This window comes from Cryptomeria japonica, chromosome 8 (genome assembly GCF_030272615.1).
Source record: "Cryptomeria japonica chromosome 8, Sugi_1.0, whole genome shotgun sequence".
NCBI lineage: Eukaryota > Viridiplantae > Streptophyta > Pinopsida > Cupressales > Cupressaceae > Cryptomeria > Cryptomeria japonica.
In genome coordinates this window covers 388226366-388248417 of record NC_081412.1, presented here as the reverse complement: position 1 = coordinate 388248417, position 22052 = coordinate 388226366, and the positions used below count along the sequence as shown (strand labels likewise).

The 22052-nt window shown below is 40.0% G+C and overlaps 2 protein-coding genes across 2 annotated transcripts; both read left to right on the top strand.

Annotated features, from left to right (window-relative positions):
• The first annotated feature begins 12984 nt into the window (after positions 1-12984).
• On the top strand, positions 12985-13422 carry LOC131857674 (uncharacterized). The gene has a single exon (XM_059210375.1). It carries the CDS (start codon positions 12985-12987, stop codon positions 13420-13422), a length of 438 nt encoding a protein of 145 aa, XP_059066358.1.
• Positions 13423-18828: 5406 nt separating this feature from the next.
• LOC131066849 (4,5-DOPA dioxygenase extradiol) lies at positions 18829-21286 on the top strand. The gene is made up of 3 exons (XM_058001717.2): positions 18829-19346; positions 20226-20593; positions 20857-21286. Exons 1-3 carry the CDS (start codon positions 19029-19031, stop codon positions 21017-21019), a joined length of 849 nt encoding a protein of 282 aa, XP_057857700.2. The 5' UTR covers positions 18829-19028; the 3' UTR covers positions 21020-21286.
• Positions 21287-22052: the final 766 nt, after the last annotated feature.

Sequence of the window (22052 nt, the reverse complement as noted above, 5' to 3'; positions counted from 1 at the left end):
GTTTGGGAAAGCTTCCTCAAAAGCTTTAGTCTTGCTTGGGTGTTTCCCAGTAACATCAGAGATTTGTTCTCTCCCTGGAAAATTCATTAGACCGACTCTTTTCTGAGGTGTATGTGGCAGCTCTCTCTGCCTCACATTCTGTGGGGTCTCTGGAAGGAAAGAAACAACCGAATTTTCAGGGATGTGTCCTTAAATCAAGACATTGTTTTTCAGAAAATTCAAAGGGCTATTCAGGAAAATATGGGAACTATGGAGGTCTCTTGTTACTCAAACAACTCTTTGGAGTCAAATATCTTAAGAGCCTGGAATATGAAGATCATTGATGGTCATAATATCAGCCACAATAAAAGGCTTGAAGTTAAATGGCAAACCCCTCCCCATGGTTGGCTTAAAATCAATTTTGATGGAGCAGCCAAAGGAAATCCAGGTCCTTCAGGCTATGGAGCTATTCTCAGAGATGACAGAGGCATTTGCAAGGGTATGGTTGCTATCCCTATTGGCATTCAAACCAATCATAAGGTGGAAGCTATGGCAGCCCTTCAAGGCATTATTCTAGCCAAAAAATGGAACTGTACCCATCTCTCGATCGAAGGGGATTCCAACAATATTATTGTCTCAATGGGACCTCTCAGCCCTCTTGGTCGATCCACAATATAATTTTTTCTGCCATTGACATCATCAAAACCTTTAAAAAATGCCACATATCCCATATATATCGGGAGGCCAACTGTTCTGCTAATTGAGCTGCAAACGTGGCGGTGAAGAATGATACAATAACCACGTGGACAGGTGAGAGCGGTCTTCCTAGGGATGTAAGACAAATCATAATAAATGAAAGATATCGAAGTACCCCAAAGAATCTTGATTGACAAGGCAATTATTATATGTACTAAAGTAAGCTCTTCGAGTTACTTCGATAATGAGGAAATTACTCATTATAACATCAAAGTTAGCAGAACATGCATTATAACTTTTCAAATCAATAATGCTACGCACGCTTTCTGGGCTTTTGTTTTAGCTTTGAAAAGCTTTCTGTTTCACCAGCTCTGTAACCTGAACTTGACTATGAGAAACGACACCATGGGCGGAAATAGGAGAAGATATGAGCCAGGAAGTTGCAAGGAGTGGAAATAGAAAGAAGAGGTGTGGGAAATTTTGTAGAAGGGTGGTCTTTCAAGCTTCCTTGAGAGACTCCATGGCCGTGATGGAAAGATAACCAGCTTCTTCTACAAAAATTGGAAGAAGGGCAAGCTTCAAATGGGCGACCAACTGGTGGAAATCGATGAAGAGTTAATAGCTAAAGCTACGGGACTCAAAAGGGAGGGCTGCAATTTCTATAGAGACATGAAGGTCAGCAGGGAAGCCATTGAAAGGTACTCAGTCACAGAGAAAGAGAAGAAAAGACTGGTAAAGTTGAGAAAAACCTATTACCCGCCTAGGGATTTTGCAAAGCCCTGGCGGGAAATTCTCTTTGTTTTAATGAGGTATATAACTCTAGATGGCAGGTTTACGAAAGTATATGGATATCACTTTGTCCTCTTAAATCATTTTAGGCATAATGATAAGGTGAATTTCCCTTATTTCTTGCTCCGTTCTATGAATGCATCCCTAAAAGCATATAAAGAAAATCCTCGGGGTGACACTGCAATGCACCAGGGACTTATGGTCCTCATTTATGATCATCTAAAGGCCAGTAAAATCAATCGAATGCAGCTCTCTGTGGATTCGGAAGAAGAAATGTCTGATTCTGATTTCTCGAAGGAGGAGGATTCAGATAATGATTCCTTGACTGAAAATGAGGAAAACTTTGACGACTCAGAGTATGAGAGGAGTAATAAGAGGAAATCAAGACCCTCTTCTTCTAAGAGTAAAAAAACCCAAAGAAAACCCTTGATTAGTATTTATTCGGAAGAAGAGGACTCTGATTTCCCTGAGGAGAAGAAGAACCCTAAGGGAGTGCTGAAGGAAAAAAGTAAAATCCAAGCCCAACCCAGGAAGAAGCAAAAGAAAACAGAGGAGATTGGCAAAGATCCGGAGGACACAGGCAAGGAACCGGAAGAGGACAAGCAAACAAGAACCCTGGAAGCTGAACAAAGCCTGGAGATGGAGACTATGGAGGAGACCCTCAGGGCTGCTGACACTATTTCTGCCCTCCATATTGCTAAAGATGAACAGATAACCCCTGGTAAAGTTACTCCTTCTCCTGGTCCTCACCCCAAGGCCTTGAAGGGTTTTATGAAAACCATTGAATGACTTATTGACGGGAATAAGAATACTGTGGATGAATACAAAAAACTCTGCAACAGAGTCATGATCCTGGAGACCATTAACATTGGAGAGGGGAACACTATGGCCAATTATATTGAAGATTTGAAGAACACAATTGCCAAAGCGGAAGACATTAGAGATGCCTTTAATCCCCGGTTTGAGAAAATTGAAAAGGAGATACATGATAGAAAAACCCTAGAGGAAAATAACGAAAAAACGCTCTCGGATACAGTTGCCAAAGTCGACAAGATAGAGGAGTGCCTCAAGAACATTGCGGAGCAGAGTCTTAGCATTCTGAAAATCTCAGCCAACAACACCCATACCCTCATCAGCAAGCTCAATGATGAAAATGAAACCCAGGAAATTGACCTGGATGCAGAAGGAACCGGGGAAGCCCAAGGTCCTAGAACTCGCACCTGTGGAAAGAGGAAGGAAAAGAAAGTGAATAAGGACCTGGAGGAGCTAAAAGCAGTTGGGGCGACCTATGACGAGCTGGTGACTAAGGCAGAGGATATGCTGAAGAAAATTACTATGTAGTGTCTCCTTGGGTTCTTAGCTATTTTTTGTTGTTTAGCTGTTTTTTCTGTTCGCTGGTTTTTTGGACCAGTCGCTTTGTTTGAGGACTCTATTTTCTCATCTTTTTATTTTAACTATGTTGTAATGGTTTCGGATCCGTAAAACCTATTTTTCATTCAATCAGAACCAGAAGGACCAGTTTATGCTTGCGGGAGATTTCAACTCCCCCCTCTACCTATCTAAAAAGTGTGGTGGTTTGGATGATTTCTCTGACATCATGGGTGACCTAGCCAATTTCATCAGTGCTACAAGCCTTATGGATATTGATCTTCAGGGTGCCCCCTTCACCTGGTCGAATAATAGGAAAGGCAAACATCTGATTCAAGTCAGGTTGGATAGATTCCCAATTTCCTCCAATTGGGACATTGGAAAAAGCTCTTACGTGAAAACCCTCCCAAGGACCGTGTCTGACCACAACCCCCTTCTTCTCCATTGGAAAGACAAACCCTACTAGGGTCCCCCCCCCTTTCGCTATGAGATCATGTGGGCCTCCCACCTGGAATTCAGGGAGATGGTAAGATGCTGGTGGACCACCCCGATCCAAGGGACTGCCATGTTCAGAATTATGGAGAAACTAAAGTTAATTAGCAGGGAAGTCAAAGGGTGGATAGGGCCACATTTGGAGACATCTTCAAAAGAAAGAAGGACCTGGGAGCTAGAATGGAACATCTTCAGAATATTATGGCTATCGGTAACCCTCCGGACCCCATTTTGAAGGAGGAGGAAGATTTTTTGCAAAAGCTGGAAAGATACTCTCTCTAGGGAAGAAGTGTATTGGAAGCAAAGATCTAGGATCCAGTGGCTGAAAGAAGGGGACATAAATTCCGCTTTCTTCCACATATTGGCTTCTGTCCACAAGAGGAGGAACTATATCAAAAGTATTAAGGATGAAACTGGCCAGGAGATCTCTGAGGACTCTCTGCTTGGACAAAGTGTGGTGGACTTTTTCACCAGACTGTATGTAGATGGTGGAAGGGATTCTCCGTTCCAGGACTGCCTTGTTAGTAAGCTGCCGATGACCATCAATGCAGATGACAACCAACAACTTTTGGCTCCCATCTCAACCAATGAAGTTCACAGGACTGTCTTTGCTATGGGAGCCTACAAGACACCGGGCCCGAACGGTTTCCCCCCGACGTTCTTCCAGGACTTTTGGGACATTGTTAGTTACAATGTCACCAAAGCTGTTCAAGATTTCTTCAAAATGAGGAGACTGCTGAAGAAGATCAACAACACCTTCATTGTCCTCATCCCCAAGACCACTACTCCCAGCTGCTTGAAGGAGTATCGACCCATAAGCCTCTGCAATACCATTTATAAAATTCTCTCCAAGGTCCTTGTGAATAGGATTAAACCCTTCTTGGAAAAATTTATCAGTTCGTCTTAGAAAGGCTTCATCCCTGGATGCCAAATTTTGGATGCTGCCATTGCAACTCATGAGATAATCCACTCCATGGATATGAGTAAATTGCCAGGTATGGCCTTTAAACTTGATATATCAAAAGCTTATGATAAGGTTAATTGAGAGTTTCTTTTCAAAGTGCTTCTAAAACTGGGATTTAACCCAAAAATGGTGAATATGATTCAAGAATGTGTGACCATGGTTCAATTCTCAGTTCCGATTAATGGGACTCCTAGGGGATGCTTCAAAGCTAAGAAAGGTATCCGGTAGGGCGATCCTTTATCCCCTTATCTGTTTATCATGATAGCTGAAGTCGTAAACAAAAATGTGACCCATCTGGTCACCAATGGTAGGCTCCAAGGATTCAAAGCGGCCTCCATGCTCCCCCCTCTAATATTCAACAGTTTGTGGATGACACTTTCCTTTATGGTAGGACTTCTGTCATTGAGGCTAAAGGATGGAAGATCCTACTGGCGGACTACGCCAAGGCGTCAAGACAATGCATCAACTATGAGAAGTGTTAGTGTAGGTTTTTTTATTTTCCTTATGTTAGGGGGTATTTATTTTTCCTACACATATATTATTAAGCTTGCTTAGGTTATTAGGTGTGGTTAATATGAGGACACATGGCGGAATACATTAGCTACATGTGTAACTCTCCACCTCACATGGGTAGTTGAGTTACACACCCTCTTTTGGCTTGTTCTGCCACCTCTCATAACCACTATTTTGTCATTTCCTAAGTGGGTTATGGGATAGTTAGGTTTTTCACCCTCTTTTGGCCTTATGTGCCACCTCTTATAACTCCTTTTTTGTTTTCATGTAAGGAGGTTATGCCACATGTTTTGACATTTACCAAGTAGGTAAAAACCTCCCACCTTTTATGGGGTAGTAGGTAAAACCTCCCACTTTTTATGGAGGTGGGAGTTAATGCACCTCTTGGTTGTATATGCTATTATTTTTCTATATAATAAGCAATATACTCTCACCTTCACTAGTTAAGTGATAGCTCGGTGAGAGTCTTCTCTAAAATTCTCTTCTTTATCTCTATTTTTCTCTCATATCAGATTTATCTTCATTTAGCTATTTTGATCTTCGATCATCCGTTGATTGGAGTTGCATGTGATCTATGACCGACATCAGATCTTGGCTCAATTCTTGCTTCTCACAGAATTTAACATGGTATCAGAGCCGTGTTGTCTGGTATAGCTCATTGCTTTTCTGATTTATTTGAGAGATTTGAGATTGTTAGATAGCTAATATTTTTCTTAAAAACCAAGTATGCTCTTCTTCTGCATTTTCGTGTGATCTGGAGAATCAGAACAGTTTAAAGGAAAATAAGCTTCTAGTTAAATCTGGTTTTATATATGTGTTCTTTGAGATCTAGGTGATTGCAACATTTTTGGTAATATTGGAGGCTTCTTTAGCATTTCCAGAGTGTCTAGAAGGCTTGTGAAAATCATAAGTGACTTTTATTTCACCAAATTCAGAGTTTGGAGAACACAGTAAAAAAAAAAATCAGAGTGAAATATTTTACTAGAGCTGTTTTCATTTCGGCTGTAGTGTTCTAACCTCCGTTCATTTTGAGAAAAAAAGGGTTTTGTTCCCAGCATCGAAAAACTTCTGGGTTTTGGAGGGTTTTTCTAGAAAATTAATAATTTTTGCAGAAATCGAGTTTCAACAAGGCTTAAGCCGTTTTTCTATCAGGGAAATTCAGCAACCTTTCTTAAAAGTTGCATAACTTTTGCCTCGGGTGTCAGTTTTTTGCAAATGAGTACTTGACGGAAAGCTGGAAATGAGCACTCTTCATAATTGCAGGTCTTATTGAAATATTCTACCCTTCTTTGTTAGATATTGTAGGTTGAATCAGCTGTATGTTTTTTTTTCCCTTCTATAGATCATATCTTTCTTCTCACAACTCTATTTTACAAAAACGAATAGTTGTTGGAAAGGTATTAAGATACATTGAGCAGCTATAAGGCTAATTTTTTTCGTCAGATTTTGTGTTAAATTTATATGTATTTAAACTTTCTATTTTGGCCATTAAAGCCTTAGAAAGCATTGTAATCTGATAAAAGCCTTGTAAATGCACTAATTATAAAGTGTCAACCTTGTAATATTTTTGGGGGGGGGGGGTGATTTCAAAAACTAGTGAAAGGGGGGGTGTCTCTTGTGTCTTCCTTCTTGCACTCTTCTTGACTCTTTGCAATCTTCTTTTCTGCTATCATGGATGCATCTACAGTTCCACTTTTAACACCATATAATTACTTTGAAGAAATCTAAGATGATAATATATCTGAAAAGACATGGATATCATCGTGTTACTATGGGACTTGAAACTGAACCTCAAGATGCTGCAGAAAAGATTAAATGGTTTAATAAATGTGATGAAGCTTTTGGTACATTGTGCATGTCAGTCTCTCCTGACCTTCTTTTTTCACATTGAATCTGCTACTACACCAAATGCAGTATGGACTACTTTGGGAAACCTCTTTGGTAAGCAGGATGAACTAAGAGGTCATCAATTGGAGAATGAACTCATAGGGTTGAATCCAACCAATTTTGATACTATACAAGAATTCTTCACTAAACTTAAGTCTATAAGATTGCAGTTGGAACAATGTGGAACTAAGAAAGATGATAAGCAACTGATCTTGAGTATTCTTTCTAAGCTTGGTTCTAACTATTCAGTGTTTGTTTCTACATTCTATGCTACCAAATGTGCCCTAGGTACCACATTCAAAATGCCTTCTTTAGATGATTTTACTACAGAACTCACTAGGGAGCAGGACAAATTGGTTCAAATGGGTACAATAAATCCCTCTAAGTCACATGCCTTAGTTCTAAATCAATGCACAAAAGAACAGAAAGGGTCTAGTAAGCAAGATAAGAAACAAAAGAACCAAGGAGAGAAGAAGAAAGATCAGAAATGTGCTACTTCAAAAGCAGACAATGTGACCTCTTCATCAAAAGGTGAACAACCTAAGAAGGAGAAGGTCAAGTGTTCTTATTGTAAGAGGCCTGGTCATGATGAACATAAGTGTTTAAAGAAACAAATTGATCAGCTTTCAAATCTTCTTGAAAAGAATAATATCAAGGTTCCTGATTCAGTCAAACAGAGTTCATCAGAAGGATCTTCTAAGGACATAGATAAGAGTAAGGGGAAAGGAAAGGGTAAGGCCCTAGTTGCTATTGCTTCACAACCAAATTCTTGGATAATTGACTCAGGTGCTTCACACCACATGGCTTCTTCAGAAGATGATTTCACATCTTTAGAGCCATGTTCTATGCCTTCCATCCTAATGGGTGATGATACTCCTGTTGAAGTGCATGGGAGAGGGTCTGTTGATGTGGGTGAAGGAACATTTCAAGATGTCCTTTGTGTTCCATCTTTATCAACTAATCTCCTATCTGTTTATCAGATCACTCACACTGGTTCTGGCAAGCGAGTTGAGTTCACACCAGATGCAGTGGTAATCAGCGAAATGCATAATGGGTCTACTGTTGCTGTGGGAAAAGCAGATCATCATTCTAGATTATATCAGTTTTCTCACTTTGTTCCTGACTCTCCTTTGACAATTTTACTCACTCATGCAGATGAGGTGAGTTGTTTGTGGCATCAACGGTTTGGCCACTTGAACTACCGTTACTTGCAACAACTCAGTCAACAAGAAATGGTTTCAGGGTTGCCTTCTATTCAATTTTCTGATGGAGTTTGCCAGGGGTGCATTCTTGGTAAGCATCCAAAGGAGAAGTATGATAAAGGTAAAGCTTGGAGAGCTACACAACTATTGGAGTTGGTACATAGTGACTTGGCAGGACCATTTCCACAACCATCTTTCAGTAAGGCTAGATATGTCTTGACATTTATTGACGACTTTTCCAGATATACATGGGTTTACTTTCTCAAACAAAAGTCTGAAGTCTTTGAAAATTTTCTAGATTTCAAAGCCTTTGCAGAGAAACAATCTGGGAAGTTCATCAAGATTCTGCGTACAGATAATGGGGGTGAATATGTTAATAATCAGTTTGAACAGTTTTGTGCTTTAGAAGGTATCAACATGCAGCACACAGTTCCATACAGTCCTCAACAAAATGGTGTAGCAGAACAAAAGAATAGGTCCTTGAAGGAGATGGCTAATTGTATGATTCACTCCAAGTCTTTGGCACCTCAATATTGGGCAGAGGCCATCAATTGTGCGTGTTACATCCAGAACCGAGTTCCTCATAAAGCTGTGAAGGGAGTAACTCCTTTTCAAGCTTGGAGCGGTCGGAAACCTACTGTTAAACACTTTAGAGTGTTTGGTTCTCTTGCATGGGCCCACATTCCAGCTAAAAAACGCAAGGCTATGGATCCACAGAGTAAGCCTTGCATATTTGTTGGATATCCAGATGATGTCAAAGGGTATAGGCTTCTCCATCCCACTACTCATGAGTTGTTCATTGAGAGGAGTGTTCGTTTTGAGGAGAGTTCTTCTAGTTCTTCTCATACCACCTCTCCATCCACTATCACATTGGAGAAATTGCATTATGATGACAGTTCTTCAAAGGATCTTAATCCTCCTAATCTTGATGAGGAGTCTTCTTCCTCTACTTCAGATGGTGACAGTGATGATGAGGATTCACATTCCTCTCATAGTCATCATTCAGAGGCTGATGATTCTCCCCCAGACTCTCCAGCCTCAGTGCCTCTTTGGGCTCGACAAAATTTTGAGTTAGCAGGAGATTGGCTTGGTGATCCATTAGATACTAGAAGAACAAGGTCACAATTTCAACAAGCTCCACATCTCTTCATTGCTTCAACTTCTGATCCACAGTCCTTTCGAGAAGCTTCAGGTGTTCCTGAGTGGGATGCTGCAATGCAAGAAGAGTTCAATTCCTTGGAAAGGAATCACACATGGGATTTAGTTCCTCTTCCTAAGGGAAGGAAACTTGTTCGATGCAAGTGGATCTATCGAACAAAATTTGCAGTGGATGGGTCGGTTGATAAGTATAAGGCTCGCTTGGTAGCAAAAGGTTTTTCCCAAGTTCCAGGGGTTGATTACTCAGAGACTTTTGCTCCAGCTGCTAAGATGAATTCCATCCGACTTGTTCTTGCTATAGCTGCAGCCCATTGTTGGGAAGTTCATCAGATGGATGTGAAGAGTGCATTTCTTCATGGTGACCTTCAGGAGGAAATCTACATGGAGCAACCACAGGGGTTTGTTCAGGATCCTTCACTTGTGTGTCAACTTCGAAAGTCTCTCTATGGCCTCAAATAGGCTCCTCGAGCTTGGTATGCCAAGATGAACTCATTCTTTCTGACAGTTGGTTTCACTCGGTGCCATTTTGATCCGAACGTATACATTTTGCAACAGGATGAAACTCTCACATTTCTGGTTCTCTATGTTGATGACTTCTTACTCACAGGGAGTCACTCATCCACCATCAAAGTAGTGAAAATTGCTCTACATGATAGATTTTTGATGTCAGACTTGGGTCTTTTGCATTACTTCTTGGGAATTGAGATCACTTAATCATCTTCAGGAATCTTCCTTGGACAACCCAAGTATGCACTTGATATGCTCTCCAGATTTCACATGGCTGATTGTAAGCCCGCACCTACTCCATTTTTGTCAAGAGTCAAACTTGAGGCTAAGTGCTCTTCACCCTTGGTTGATGGCACTTTATATCGACAGCTTGTTGGAAGCCTCATTTATTTGACTCATACGAGACTTGACATTTCTTATGCGGTGGGCATGGTCTCTAGATTCATGCAGGAGCCACATGAGTTGCATTGGAAAGCAGTTAAGTGGATTCTCCACTACATTCAGGGTACTCACAATTATGGAATTCAGTATGCAGTAGGCATGGATATTGACTTGGTAGGATATACGGATTCAGATTCGACAGGTGATTCTCAGGATCGCAAGTCTACTTCTGGGTATTGCTTCTCACTTGGTTCTGGTCTAGTTTGTTGGTCGAGCAAGAAGCAGTCTGCAATTGCTCTTTCATCGATAGAGGCCGAGTATCGAGGGGCAGTCAATGCCACCAATGAGGCTATTTGGCTTCAAAATATTCTTACTGAGTTTGGTATTCCAGTTAGAAAGCCTACCATCATCTTTTGTGATAATCAAAGTGCTATACAGATCTCAAGAAATCTAGTTCATCATCAGAGGACGAAACACATTGAGATACATATGCACTATATTCGGGAGCTCATTCAGGAAGGCATCATTGATCTTAAGTATTGTTCTACATCGGAGCAAACTGCGGACATCTTCACCAAACCTTTCACTGAAAGCAAGTTCCTTCATTTGCGATCTTTGCTTGGGATGCAAAAGGTGTCTACTTCAAGAGGGGCTTCTTAGTCCTTCATTCTTTCTCTCTCTATTTAGGGGGGTCTATTCCTCTTATGGGGGGCTTCTTCTTTTGGGGGGGACATTTATGTACATGGGTACCTAACATGGCCTCATTTGCCGGGACCCATATTTTCACCCACCTAAGCTATGCTTAAGGGGGGGTGTTAGTGTAGGTTTTTTTATTTTCCTTATGTTAGGGGGTATTTATTTTTCCTACACATATATTATTAAGCTTGCTTAGGTTATTAGGTGTGGTTAATATGAGGACACGTGGCGGAATACATTAGCTACATGTGTAACTCTCCACCTCACATGGGTAGTTGAGTTACACACCCTCTTTTGGCTTGTTGTGCCACCTATCATAACCACTATTTTGTCATTTCCTAAGTGGGTTATGGGGTAGTTGGGTTTCTCACCCTCTTTTGGCCTTATGTGCCACCTCTTATAACTCCTTTTTTGTTTTCATGTAAGGAGGTTATGCCACATGTTTTGACATTTACCAAGTAGGTAAAAACCTCCCACCTTTTATGGGGTAGTAGGTAAAACCTCCCACTTTTTATGGAGGTGGGAGTTAATGCACCTCTTGGTTGTATATGCTATTATTTTTCTATATAATAAGCAATATACTCTCACCTTCACTAGTTAAGTGATAGCTCGGTGAGAGTCTTCTCTAAAATTCTCTTCTTTATCTCTATTTTTCTCTCATATCAGATTTATCTTCATTCAGCTATTTTGATCTTCGATCATCCGTTGCTTGGAGTTGCATGTGATCTATGACTGACATCAGATCTTGGCTCAATTCTTGCTTCTCACAGAATTTAACAAGAAGAGTATTCTCTACTTCTTCAACACTCCAAATGACCTCCAACTCAAAATTCTCTCCATCCTCGGATGCAAAGTGGCAACTCTCCCAGGGACCTACTTGGGTCTCCCCCTCACGGTCAAGAAGTCACCCCCACCTTCTGGAACTCTATCTTGGAACAAATGCAGAAAAAACTGGTGGGATGGAAAGGGAAATTCCTCAGTAGTGCGGGGAAGCTCCAACTTCTCGCAGCCTCCCTATAGGGAATTCTGATGTACTTCCTTTCCATGTTTAAAATATCAGGGACCATGGGAGAAAAACTTGAAAAAATCCAAAGAAATATTTTATGGATTGGCTTAGAGGAAAAAAAATGCCTTTCTCTGGTCAATTGGGATACTGTGTGTCTACCCAAATCTCTGGGAGGTTTGGGCATAAGAAAGATTAATGCCCTCAATAAGGCGCTAATTGCCAAGATTGGATGGACCCTGGCAAAAGGTGAGGCAGACTGGTGCAACGTCATCAAAGCTAAGTACTTGGATCGGGAGCATTTCTGTTATAATTTGAATACAATTGACCTTCCCCAAGGTTTCAAGTTGTGGAACAACATCCTGAAGAACAAAGTGATGGTTAGAGAAGGTCTGAAGTGGCAGCTGGGAGATGGTAAAAAGGTGAGATTCTGGGAGGATTTTTGGATGGAGGACAGGCCATTGGTCAACACTCGCTTCCATCAAATCATGAATCACCTTAGAGGTATCCTAGGGGATTATGGGACAAATTATTTGGTCCCAGGGAGGGGATGGAAGGACATCATTCTCATCTACAACAATAGACCTAATCCGGTCCCCCTGGCTCAGGATCTGCAACTCATTTTGTCGGAAACCAGAATCCCCCTGGCTCCGAATGAAGATAGCTTCATCTGGAAAGAGACACAATCGGACTACTTCTAGGTCAAACCTGCTTACAATCAGCTCCTTAAGTACCCTATGGACGCAAAATGCTGGAAGAAAGTCTGGAACCCTCAGCTAACCCCTAAAATTAATTTCTTCTGGTGGGCCCTCATGCATGGTAAAACCCTCACGCTTGATAACCTAAAAAAGAGGGGATTCCATCTCCCCAATAGATGCAATTTGTGTAAAGTTGATGAGGAATCTATTGACCACCTTTTTGTTCTCTGTCCCTTTGCGGCTCATATTTGGTCTATTACTCTTCAGAAATGCGGTCTCTGTTGGGTCTTCTAGAAGAATATTAAAAATTTCGCTTTTGATTGGACTCCCCCCTCCCATCATCCCCTCATCATTCAACTTTGGAAACAAATTCCACTGCACATTTGCTGGGCCTTGTGGAAAGAAAGAAATAATAGAATTTTCAGAGACATTGAGACCCCCCCGGACTCTGTGGCTCACATTTGCTTTAAGATGATTATTGAAAATTTAGAAGTTACAAAATGGAAAATCCCCCCCTATCCTCCCGATGAGGCGGACAAGAAGATCACTATTTGCTGGAAGCTTCCCCCTGGCTTTGATCACTTCAACAAGAACACCAAGAATACGAGACGGATGACTAGATGGTCAACCCCTAGGCTTCACTGGTTTAAAATGAATTTTGATGGCTCTGCTCAATGCAACTATCAGGAAGGTGGTGGAGTCATCAAGGATAATACGGTCACTCAAGCTGAAGGAATGGCCCTCCTTTGGGGTCTGAAAATGGCTAACTCCATAGGAATAAAACACCTAGAAATCGAAGGAGATTCTCAAATCATTATTGATTCTACCAAAGGAAACACTTCAGCGGGATGGAGAGTGGAACCTATTCCGAGGGACATCAGGTGCTTTCTGGTCAAAATGGAGGACTTCACTATATGCCACATCTTCAGAGAAGGAAATAGAGCCGCCGATTCCATGGTGGCTGAAGGAAGGCTGCAGAATGGCTTACGATGCTGGAGGGACCCCAATCTGCTGCCAATCACCATTAAAGAAATCTTGGAAAAGGAAAAAGCCTTTATCCAAGAAAGGACTGTCCCATCCGCTCAATGATGAAGGAAACCTTTTTGCAATTTTTAAATTGGCGTGGAGATCTCGCAAATTCCTACCCTAGACGACCACGTATCAAGGGTAGGATGAGTCACCACTACCACTTGGAATGGATTTATGATGAAAGTACTGACATCAGGAATGATTACCCTCTAATTATTACCCGGACGGAGCCAACTGGCGACAGTAAAGGCGGCATTGGGGATCTATCAACTCACATTGGCCCGAGTAAAGGTTCGCATGTTCTGAGTAGATCTCCGACCATCGATATCTACGAGATCTTAAGGGATAATAATCACTCTGATTATTATGACCATTTATTTCAAGTTTGACACACTCTTCTCAACCATTCCGTCTTGAGTTTGCTTCGGCTCTATGTTCTGGTTTTTTATCATTCTCAGACTGTAAAACTGGAGGATTCAGGAATGGGGGGGGGACAGGCTCAGACTGGAACCCAACAAAGTGGACGAGTTCAAAGCCAAACCAATGGCTTGGTTTGTGTGCACTGAAGGCGGTATTGACAAATTCATGGAAAATATGAAGGGCAACAACAAGAGACTCTCCAAACAATTTGTGACTTCCTGGGAAGATAGAAGGGCGACCATGGGGGAATCTCTTTCAAAATCAATGAAGAGGTCATTTCTCAAGTGACGAGCCTTTCAATGGAAGGCATAAAATGGAAAAATCAGAGTCGCATTGCGGATTCTACCAACCTCAACCAATTTTTCCTCTAAGGTGAGAACCCTATCAAGAGGGTTGGAGGTTTCAACAGGGAGGAGCTTCCTCACCCGTGGGATGAAGTCTGCTACATCGTGATGAAGTATTTTACGTTGGAGGGCAGGTATGGCATTTTCTACTACTACCATCTCCCGTTCCTGAACCATCTTAGGAACAAAGACCTCATTTCCATTTCGTTCTTTTTACTGCATTCGATGGATGCTAACATCAAAGATATAGCTGACGCTAAGAACAAAGGGAAAGATTTTCTCATCCTGCATCAGGGTCTTATGCTCTGCCTATATAACTTTCACCTCGCCCTCTGCCCGCCCCATTCCATTTCTGTACAAAATGTTAGCCCCTCGACCCAACTTCCGACCATTAATGATTCAAGCCCTCGGTGCCCGGAATTCAGATCCTCCAACAAGAAAACCAATAATCACTCCCCGAAGGAGGTCAGAACCCCTAAAAGAGTTAAAATCCAAGAGATTGACTCTGATTTGGACAATATTGAAGAAGCCAACACCCCCCGCCGCTCTAGCAGATTGGCCTCTAAACCCTCAGAGATCCCTGAGAGACCCCTCCTCCTCGCACAACACAGGAAACTCCATTCCAAATGTCAAAATGCCCCTAACCCAACACAAACAGACCCCCCATTCTGTGAGCTCCACCCGGATTTCTGAAAGCCCCGTCTCGTCTATGAATTTGGAGCTAGCCAATTTCCCATCCTCAACCTTCAGGATTGAAAAAATGCTGGTTGTTGAAGAGGCTAGTAGCGTGAAGGAAGAATATCCCAACCTGGCTGAGCTTGAGAAAAAGATAGAGGCCCTCTCTGACAATGTGCAGGTGATTACTAGCAGGCTGGAGGTGACGAAGTCCAAGATGCATGATGTGTCCAAGTTCGCACTGAATGTCATGAGATGCTCGGCTACTACGCTGTGCTTGTTGTAGGATACCACGACCAAAGGGAAAGGCAAGGAGGAGGACGACTACAAAGGCCTATTCAAGTTCCTCATGAAGGAATGGGCTAGAAAGTTGCTCCCTAAGAAGAACCAAGGGAAAAAGAATTAATTGTCTGCATGTGGAGGAGTTTTTTGTCTAGGCTGTGTAGTTGCGGGTTGGATAAGCCCTGTTTAGGCTTATGTTTATATTTTGCTGCTAATAGCCCTACGTGGCATATGAATTATACTCTGACTGGTAGTTTTTTATCGTTGATAAACTCTCGTAGTATGATTTTTGTTTTTGATAGAGGCAAAAGGCTGCTACTTTGCAGATTTTATGCAAACAATGGTCCTGCCACTGTTCTCTTAATTGTACCTATGGGTCAGCCCCCTCATTTTTGGCTACTTTTATTATCAAAAACATCTTGTTTTATATTATCTTGTTGCATCATCTTTGTATCTTGTTACATCATCCTTGTGCAATTGATCAAGTCGCGAAATAAATTGGTAAGGGGTTGATATTAGGCACTAAAAATTTATAAAATGTCATTACAAATAAATTTCTTTGAAAAGATTTGTGTTACCAATCTTGAAATATCTTGTTATAAAAATTATATAAAACAATGATAGTCTAATTATTTTCCTAATTGAATGAGCTTCCACTAGTAATTGTAAGAAACAAATGAGATTAGAACGATAATTTACAAATTTATAAAATATCATGATAAATAAACATTCTTGGCAAAATTAATGAACCCTAATTATCTTGTTGTAAAGAATAGCGAAATGAATTTCTTCTTGTCCCAAGGCTTCCAATATGAAATAATTGTATCCTTAAATGCTGAATTTACAACTGTTGAATATGCGAGTCTTAATCAATTCTAGTTATTAATTAGCATACCAACTAGAGAATAACATATCTAGAACATCATATGGAAGAGTTAGTGGATATTGTAGATATGTCGTTATAGGCACCATAGTAACCATAAAATTTTGACCTATTTGAAGTCTACTTATAAATTTCATGAAAACATAGTGAAAAGCCTTACAACGAGGATTTGTGTTATAAACTACATTATATTTATAGATTAGATATCATCACCTCATTTTAAAATTATAAATCTATGTGAAATGGGTAGTCTTAGTCTTCTAATTTATTTAATTTTCAATAAAAAAATATATTTATATACCATTGTTTTATTTTAACATATCCAAACACTTGTAACAAGTAAAACTTCGAAAAGAACATTTTGTACATTTCTTGAGGAATGGCTCTCTTGTCTCCCTCCAACGGCTCTCCCGCCTCCCTCTTTTTGAACACCCTTGGTTTTGTTGCAGTTGTTTGGGGCTCTACTTTCCCCCCCTTCCTGGCGCAGGGTCCTCGGCTCCTATGATCCATGCTACTATTTTTTGTCCGGTGACCTCTTTTGTGGTTGTTGATGTGCCTGGTGTTGCATCCACCCCCTCGATTCCCCGACTATGGATCATGTTGTTGTTGGCTCTCTGGATTTTGGTGAAACGACCTTGCCACATGCCACTGATGCTGCTTGTCCTTTGCCTAAACTTGCTGGTAAGCGTAGCTTCACTCGTGTGGCCAGATCTTCCGCCGAACCCTCTAAGGGGGTCCATCCTCTCCCTTGTGTGAAATCCTCCCTTGTGGTGGTTTGCGGACAAGATGTTGTGGACAACATTGGGTTTTACCAGTGCTGTGCTTTGGTGTGCAGATTCTTTGGGCTCTAGCCTTCCCTACCAGACCTTCACCGCTGGGTTAGTGTCTCCTAGCGGCCTTTGGTTGCTCTCAATAATGAGCTTTTCCCTTGTGCTAAAGGATTTTTTGTTGCTTCCTTCACTTCTTCTACTGATAGGGATTTGATTTTGAGCAAGCTTTGGGCTTGGGAGTGCACTCCCTCTCCATCAAGCCTTGGACAACCTCTTTCAACCCTCTCACTGAACCACTTAATGTGCGTCCAGTTTGGGTTCAGCTCATCAATCTCCCTCTTCATTTTTGGGAGCACTCTTGCTATGAGGCGATCGGTAACTCTATTGGCCATTTCCTGAAGGAAAATGATGTTACGTCCTCTATGGAACACACTACCTTTGCCCACATTCTTGTTGATATCGACATCTCTGCTCCTCTCCCGGGTGATGTGGTTCTTATGGTGGGGGATAGGCCGTGGTCACAACTACTGGATTTTGAAGGCCTCCCCTTTCGATGCAGAAGATGCTTCTCTACTGGCCATCTTTCTTTGGGTTGCTCTTCTCCACAACACAAAGGGGTCTCTACCTGGTGGAAGAATGCTACTGCCAACCACCTTATAGTACATGCTACAGATTCTGCATCTGTTGGCTCCTCCCATGGGGATGATGTCGTGCCCCCCACGACTCTTGTTGCTCCTACCGATGTTTTTGTGGCCTCGTCTCCGGAGGCCCCTACTTCCGCTTCTCCTATCCTGCAGCCCTCCCCTGCTACTAGATCTGCTCCTGCTACAGTTTTTTTGTCTCAACTTGCTGCTGGTGATGTTCTACAGCCCCCTACGACCCTCTTCTAGCCTTACGCTGTCTCTTGTGTTGTTGACCCTGCGGGGGCCCCTATGACAGATCTTAGCATTGCCTAGTCTATGGTTGCTCATAGGCGCAAGGGGAAATCTTCTCCCCTGCCCCATACCCCCCCTTGAGGGGGTTTGAGTGGCCCATCCCCCCTTTGAGTGGGGTTTGTTCCTTGGTTGGTTATGTTCCCGTGTTTGTTCCTTTTTGCCTTTGGGCTGTGGTTCTCTTCCAACATCATCTCTCTTGATGTTGTTTTTTGTTAAGGGTCAGCGCCCTAGTTAACGTTGCTTTTTAATAAAAAACAAGTAAAACTTCATGAAGTAAATTAGGAACAATAATATTGATATGAAAGTAACTACATAAAAAATTGAAACAATAGACAAGATATTATTGTTTAAAATTTAAGTGTTGTTGTAACTATTATTCAAATAATATTAATTAAACAAAAGAATTGAATATAAAGTGCAATATGTTTTTAATATAAGTTAGCAAATAGAATCACGAATTTGTGGAAAAAGGATTAAATAAAATAAATTTAGGATCTTTAAATTTTGATTTTAGCAATAGTGCAATATGGATTTACAATTTAGTCTCACATCAAAGTTTAACATGGTCTCAAATTTGAGGTTTATAGAGCCAAGCCAAGCTAGGATCCTCAAATATCTATAGTATAGCTCAACGCAGTGTTGGAAAATGAGCAAAAAATTTAACAATAACACAAAAAATGAATGAAATAAAAAATAATACTATTGAAATTGATAAATAAATATTATTAAAAAACAGAATCTAGAAAGAAAAAAAATTCAAAAAATGTTCACACGAATAAACCCATTAATTAATTGCTTGATTTGGATTGAATAAATGAATGCTTTTAATAAGATCAAACAACCAACAAAACAGATAAGAACAAAAACCCACAAAAATCATCAATAACTTCAATTACTAAATTGCGAGCAACTCTTGCTATAATTGCCATGAGGAAATCTGTACGGCCACAATACCCAATACCTGTGTTCTCAGACCAAGATAACGCCCATGACACGTGGAATGCAGCCTTTTAATGGTTTCTCAGCACAACTGTCCTCTCTAGGAATATGGGTTTTTGGAGCAGAGAAGGGTTATCAATTACTTGAATAGTGGTTGCACCAAATTGGGCATTTTCCCCAAGACTGGTTAGTTACATATCCACACTGACCCTTCTACCCTGCTGTGTCTATCTGTATTATTCTCCACGTTTCCATCTGTCAGATCTCGGTCAAGGAAAGTTTGTTGATATTGATATTCTCATAGCTGTTCATTCCTCATTTATCTTTATCTACCTTATTATATCATTATAGAAATTATATAAGACAACTTGACATATAAGTAAATCTCTAGAGATTTCAAAAAGACCACTGTTCTACAATGGCTGAAAAATATAGCAGCCCAAGCTCTGAGTTGGAAGATGGATGGATGTATGTTGTGGACAGTGGGGAGAGTGAAGCACCCACAGTAGTAGAAGAATCAGTAGTAGCTATGACTAAGGAGAGGACAGATTTGGATGGTATAAGCATGAAAACTTATTGCTTTTATGATGTTAAGCCCATGGATTTGATTCAGAATTTGTCAAAAATGTCTGGGAGGCCCAATGTTGTTTTGCTCATTGTTACCACTCACCAGCATTTAGAAACTCGGACAAGTAACCAGGATATTCCAGGCCTCATGTCACAGCTTCATTATAAAGTAAGCTGTCAGATGTGTATGCAGCCATGAATCTATATATGTGTGTATTTACTGAATCTAGTACTAAAGGCTGTTTTAACAACAATCTTTTACTGTGACATAAAGCTTAGGATAATGAAGAAAAAGGTAGCTGGAAATGATCAGAAATAGGAATTCTAATAACCTGATCATGATACATTTTTGTTGCATTGTCTTACACAAGACACAAAAGAAGTAAGATTATATGAATAGCTTGCTTACCCTACAAGAGCTCTTCCACCAAACAATATTAATGGGTTTCTGATAGTTTAGGGCTTAGAGCATCAATTGGGTATATGATACTATATGGTTCAGAGTATCAATGAGTACTGAGAGAGCATATATTTTATGTCAATAGGAAGATTATAAGGGCATCACAGGTGCTTATAGATATGAATTAATTTGATAAGTTATTCTCTTGTATCTTATTGATTCTCCAGAGCATGTTTGTAAACAACTGTACTCTATTTCAATTTCAGTAAAAGTTCTATATGAATCCTACAAGCTTCTGAAGAGGGGGTATGTATTGTCAATGCTGTTTACAAGATTCCGTATGTTTATTTCATCTCCCTGAACTGGTATAGATCATGGAGTGGAGCATACTAAAAATAAAAAAAGTCTCATACAATCAAATTTAAAAAGCAACCTCCTGTGAAAATCTGATAACATTAAGGGTTTGTATTGTTTCATAAAAACAGTAATCGCAATTACTAGAACTATTGTAAACAAAATCTGACCATTTCAAATATAATGCAATGTTAGAAGGATGAATAAAGCATCATCTCTGGACTAGAACTGTGTTTACATATTTTACAATCTTTGGAGATCTCTGCCCTTCAACATAATGTTCTCTTGTTGCAGGTAAAAGCCACATATAAAAGAAGTGATGATTTAGCAGAAAGAGTGAAGGAGTTACTGGTGAGAGCAGGAGCCAGATATGTGAGAAAAAAAACTTTGGTCAAGAGAGCTGAGTGTGGGACACAATCTACACCCAGTGTTTATAACTACATCTCTGATATCACTGTCTGCCAATTGTCAGTCCAATCAAAGAGAGATGCCACATTTCACTACAAGCTAGGAAGGGCATTAGCACCATTAAAGGATGAGGAGGTTGTTATTTTGGGTCTTTGTAATAATACTGGACTAACCCACTCACAGACAAGCTGTCCTCCACAGATATGGGCTGAGGCATTTGATAAGTGGCTCAGCTATTGTCTGCTTAATAAAAGGTATGAGGTTTCTGGAAAAAAAGACATAATAGAACAACATATGATATTAGATTTTTTTTAATAGGGGTAAATAATTTTGATGTATCAAATTGAATATTTTATTTCTATTTAGCAAGTTTGAATTTTGATGGTTTGAACAATAATAGCACAATCTAACAATCACATCATAACCATCACATGCCAATACAGACATGTGATATCAGATTTTTGTGTTCAAGTTGCAAAATACTAATTTTGTTAATCATATTGGAATGTTGGTGCAGGTTTGAAGAGATCATCCAATTTGAAAAAAGATGCCCTCTTGCAAGTAATAGTCAGTGGTTAGCAGAAAGATTATATCCATTACTTGTGGCTTTGGGAGCAGCAGGGGAAGGAGCTATTGCAGAGCGTGTCCATGATGGATGGTCATTCTCTTCACATTCTTAAACCAGGGCAAGCCATTTAATTCATTCTTTATTTGTGTTCTCGAGTATAATGGTCTGAATGTTCTTGTCGAGAACTGAGATGGAGTTAAATTTGATGTAATTTGTGAAAGGCTTCGTGAGTCTAAAGTTAAAAGAGATCAAATTTTGTAGTGAAAGAAAAAAACGGTTTGGATGCATAAAACCCCACTCAAAATCGATTCTGTAGATTGGACTAGAGGAGAGGACTGGTTGTTGGGCACCTTATATTGTGAGGTTAGCGAATTTTAAAGAGAGAAAAAAATAAAAATTGTATTAATTAGAAAGTAAATAAAAATGAATCGAATTATTAAGTTTTTATGTTTTATTATTTATTATATTATGTTATATCTTATTATAGTATCTTAGTATTAGTGAAAAACATGGTGAATGAAAGAAGCAATCTTTTAAATAAGAGTATTGTGGAAGTAAAGTCTTTAGTCAAACATTAACATACGATAAAAAAAATTTTCAAAAGAAAAAAGTCAAGCATCTTTGATCCTCATTGTGTACACTAAAATATAAAACTAAATATTGAAAAACAACCCATAAATAAATACTCATTTTCTATACTTAGTTACACTTCCAATTAAGTTAAGGTAAGTAAACAAATGTCAAAAAGTGTACAAACTTCTTATCAAAACATAGTTTGTTGACAAGTGATGTGCCCATGATGGTTGATTGTAGTTTGTAGTTGAGAGGGATTGCTATTACTCAATCCAATAGTATAACCTTGCTTTGCATCTAATTTTTATTCTTGAAAATAGCTAGTAGAATGGTTAATTTGTAAATTTTTGATGAGAGTGATGAATGCGTAAGATTTGATTAGGGCTGAGTTTAATTCATTTGCACAAGAGAGAAAGTTGTTTATAAGTGGTATTTTTTGATTGATGACCATGAGAGAAACAAATATTAAAAATAGATAGAGACTAGAGATTTTCTAAATTTTGATGAAAGGCTAGCATTGAAAAATGGTCATTTTGAAGCCTTGTGTTAGGAAAGGGGGTTTTACACTTCGC

What these genes read in the sequence shown, in the direction of transcription:
- LOC131066849 (XM_058001717.2), top strand. Translation starts at nt 19,029, where the DNA reads ATGGCTGAAAAATATAGCAGCCCAAGCTCTGAGTTGGAAGATGGATGG. An exon ending in TGTCACAGCTTCATTATAAA is followed by an intron (nt 19,347 to 20,225) that starts GTAAGCTGTCAG and finishes CTCTTGTTGCAG; the next exon opens with GTAAAAGCCACATATAAAAG. An exon ending in TATTGTCTGCTTAATAAAAG is followed by an intron (nt 20,594 to 20,856) that starts GTATGAGGTTTC and finishes ATGTTGGTGCAG; the next exon opens with GTTTGAAGAGATCATCCAAT.
- LOC131857674 (XM_059210375.1), top strand. Translation starts at nt 12,985, where the DNA reads ATGAATTTTGATGGCTCTGCTCAATGCAACTATCAGGAAGGTGGTGGA.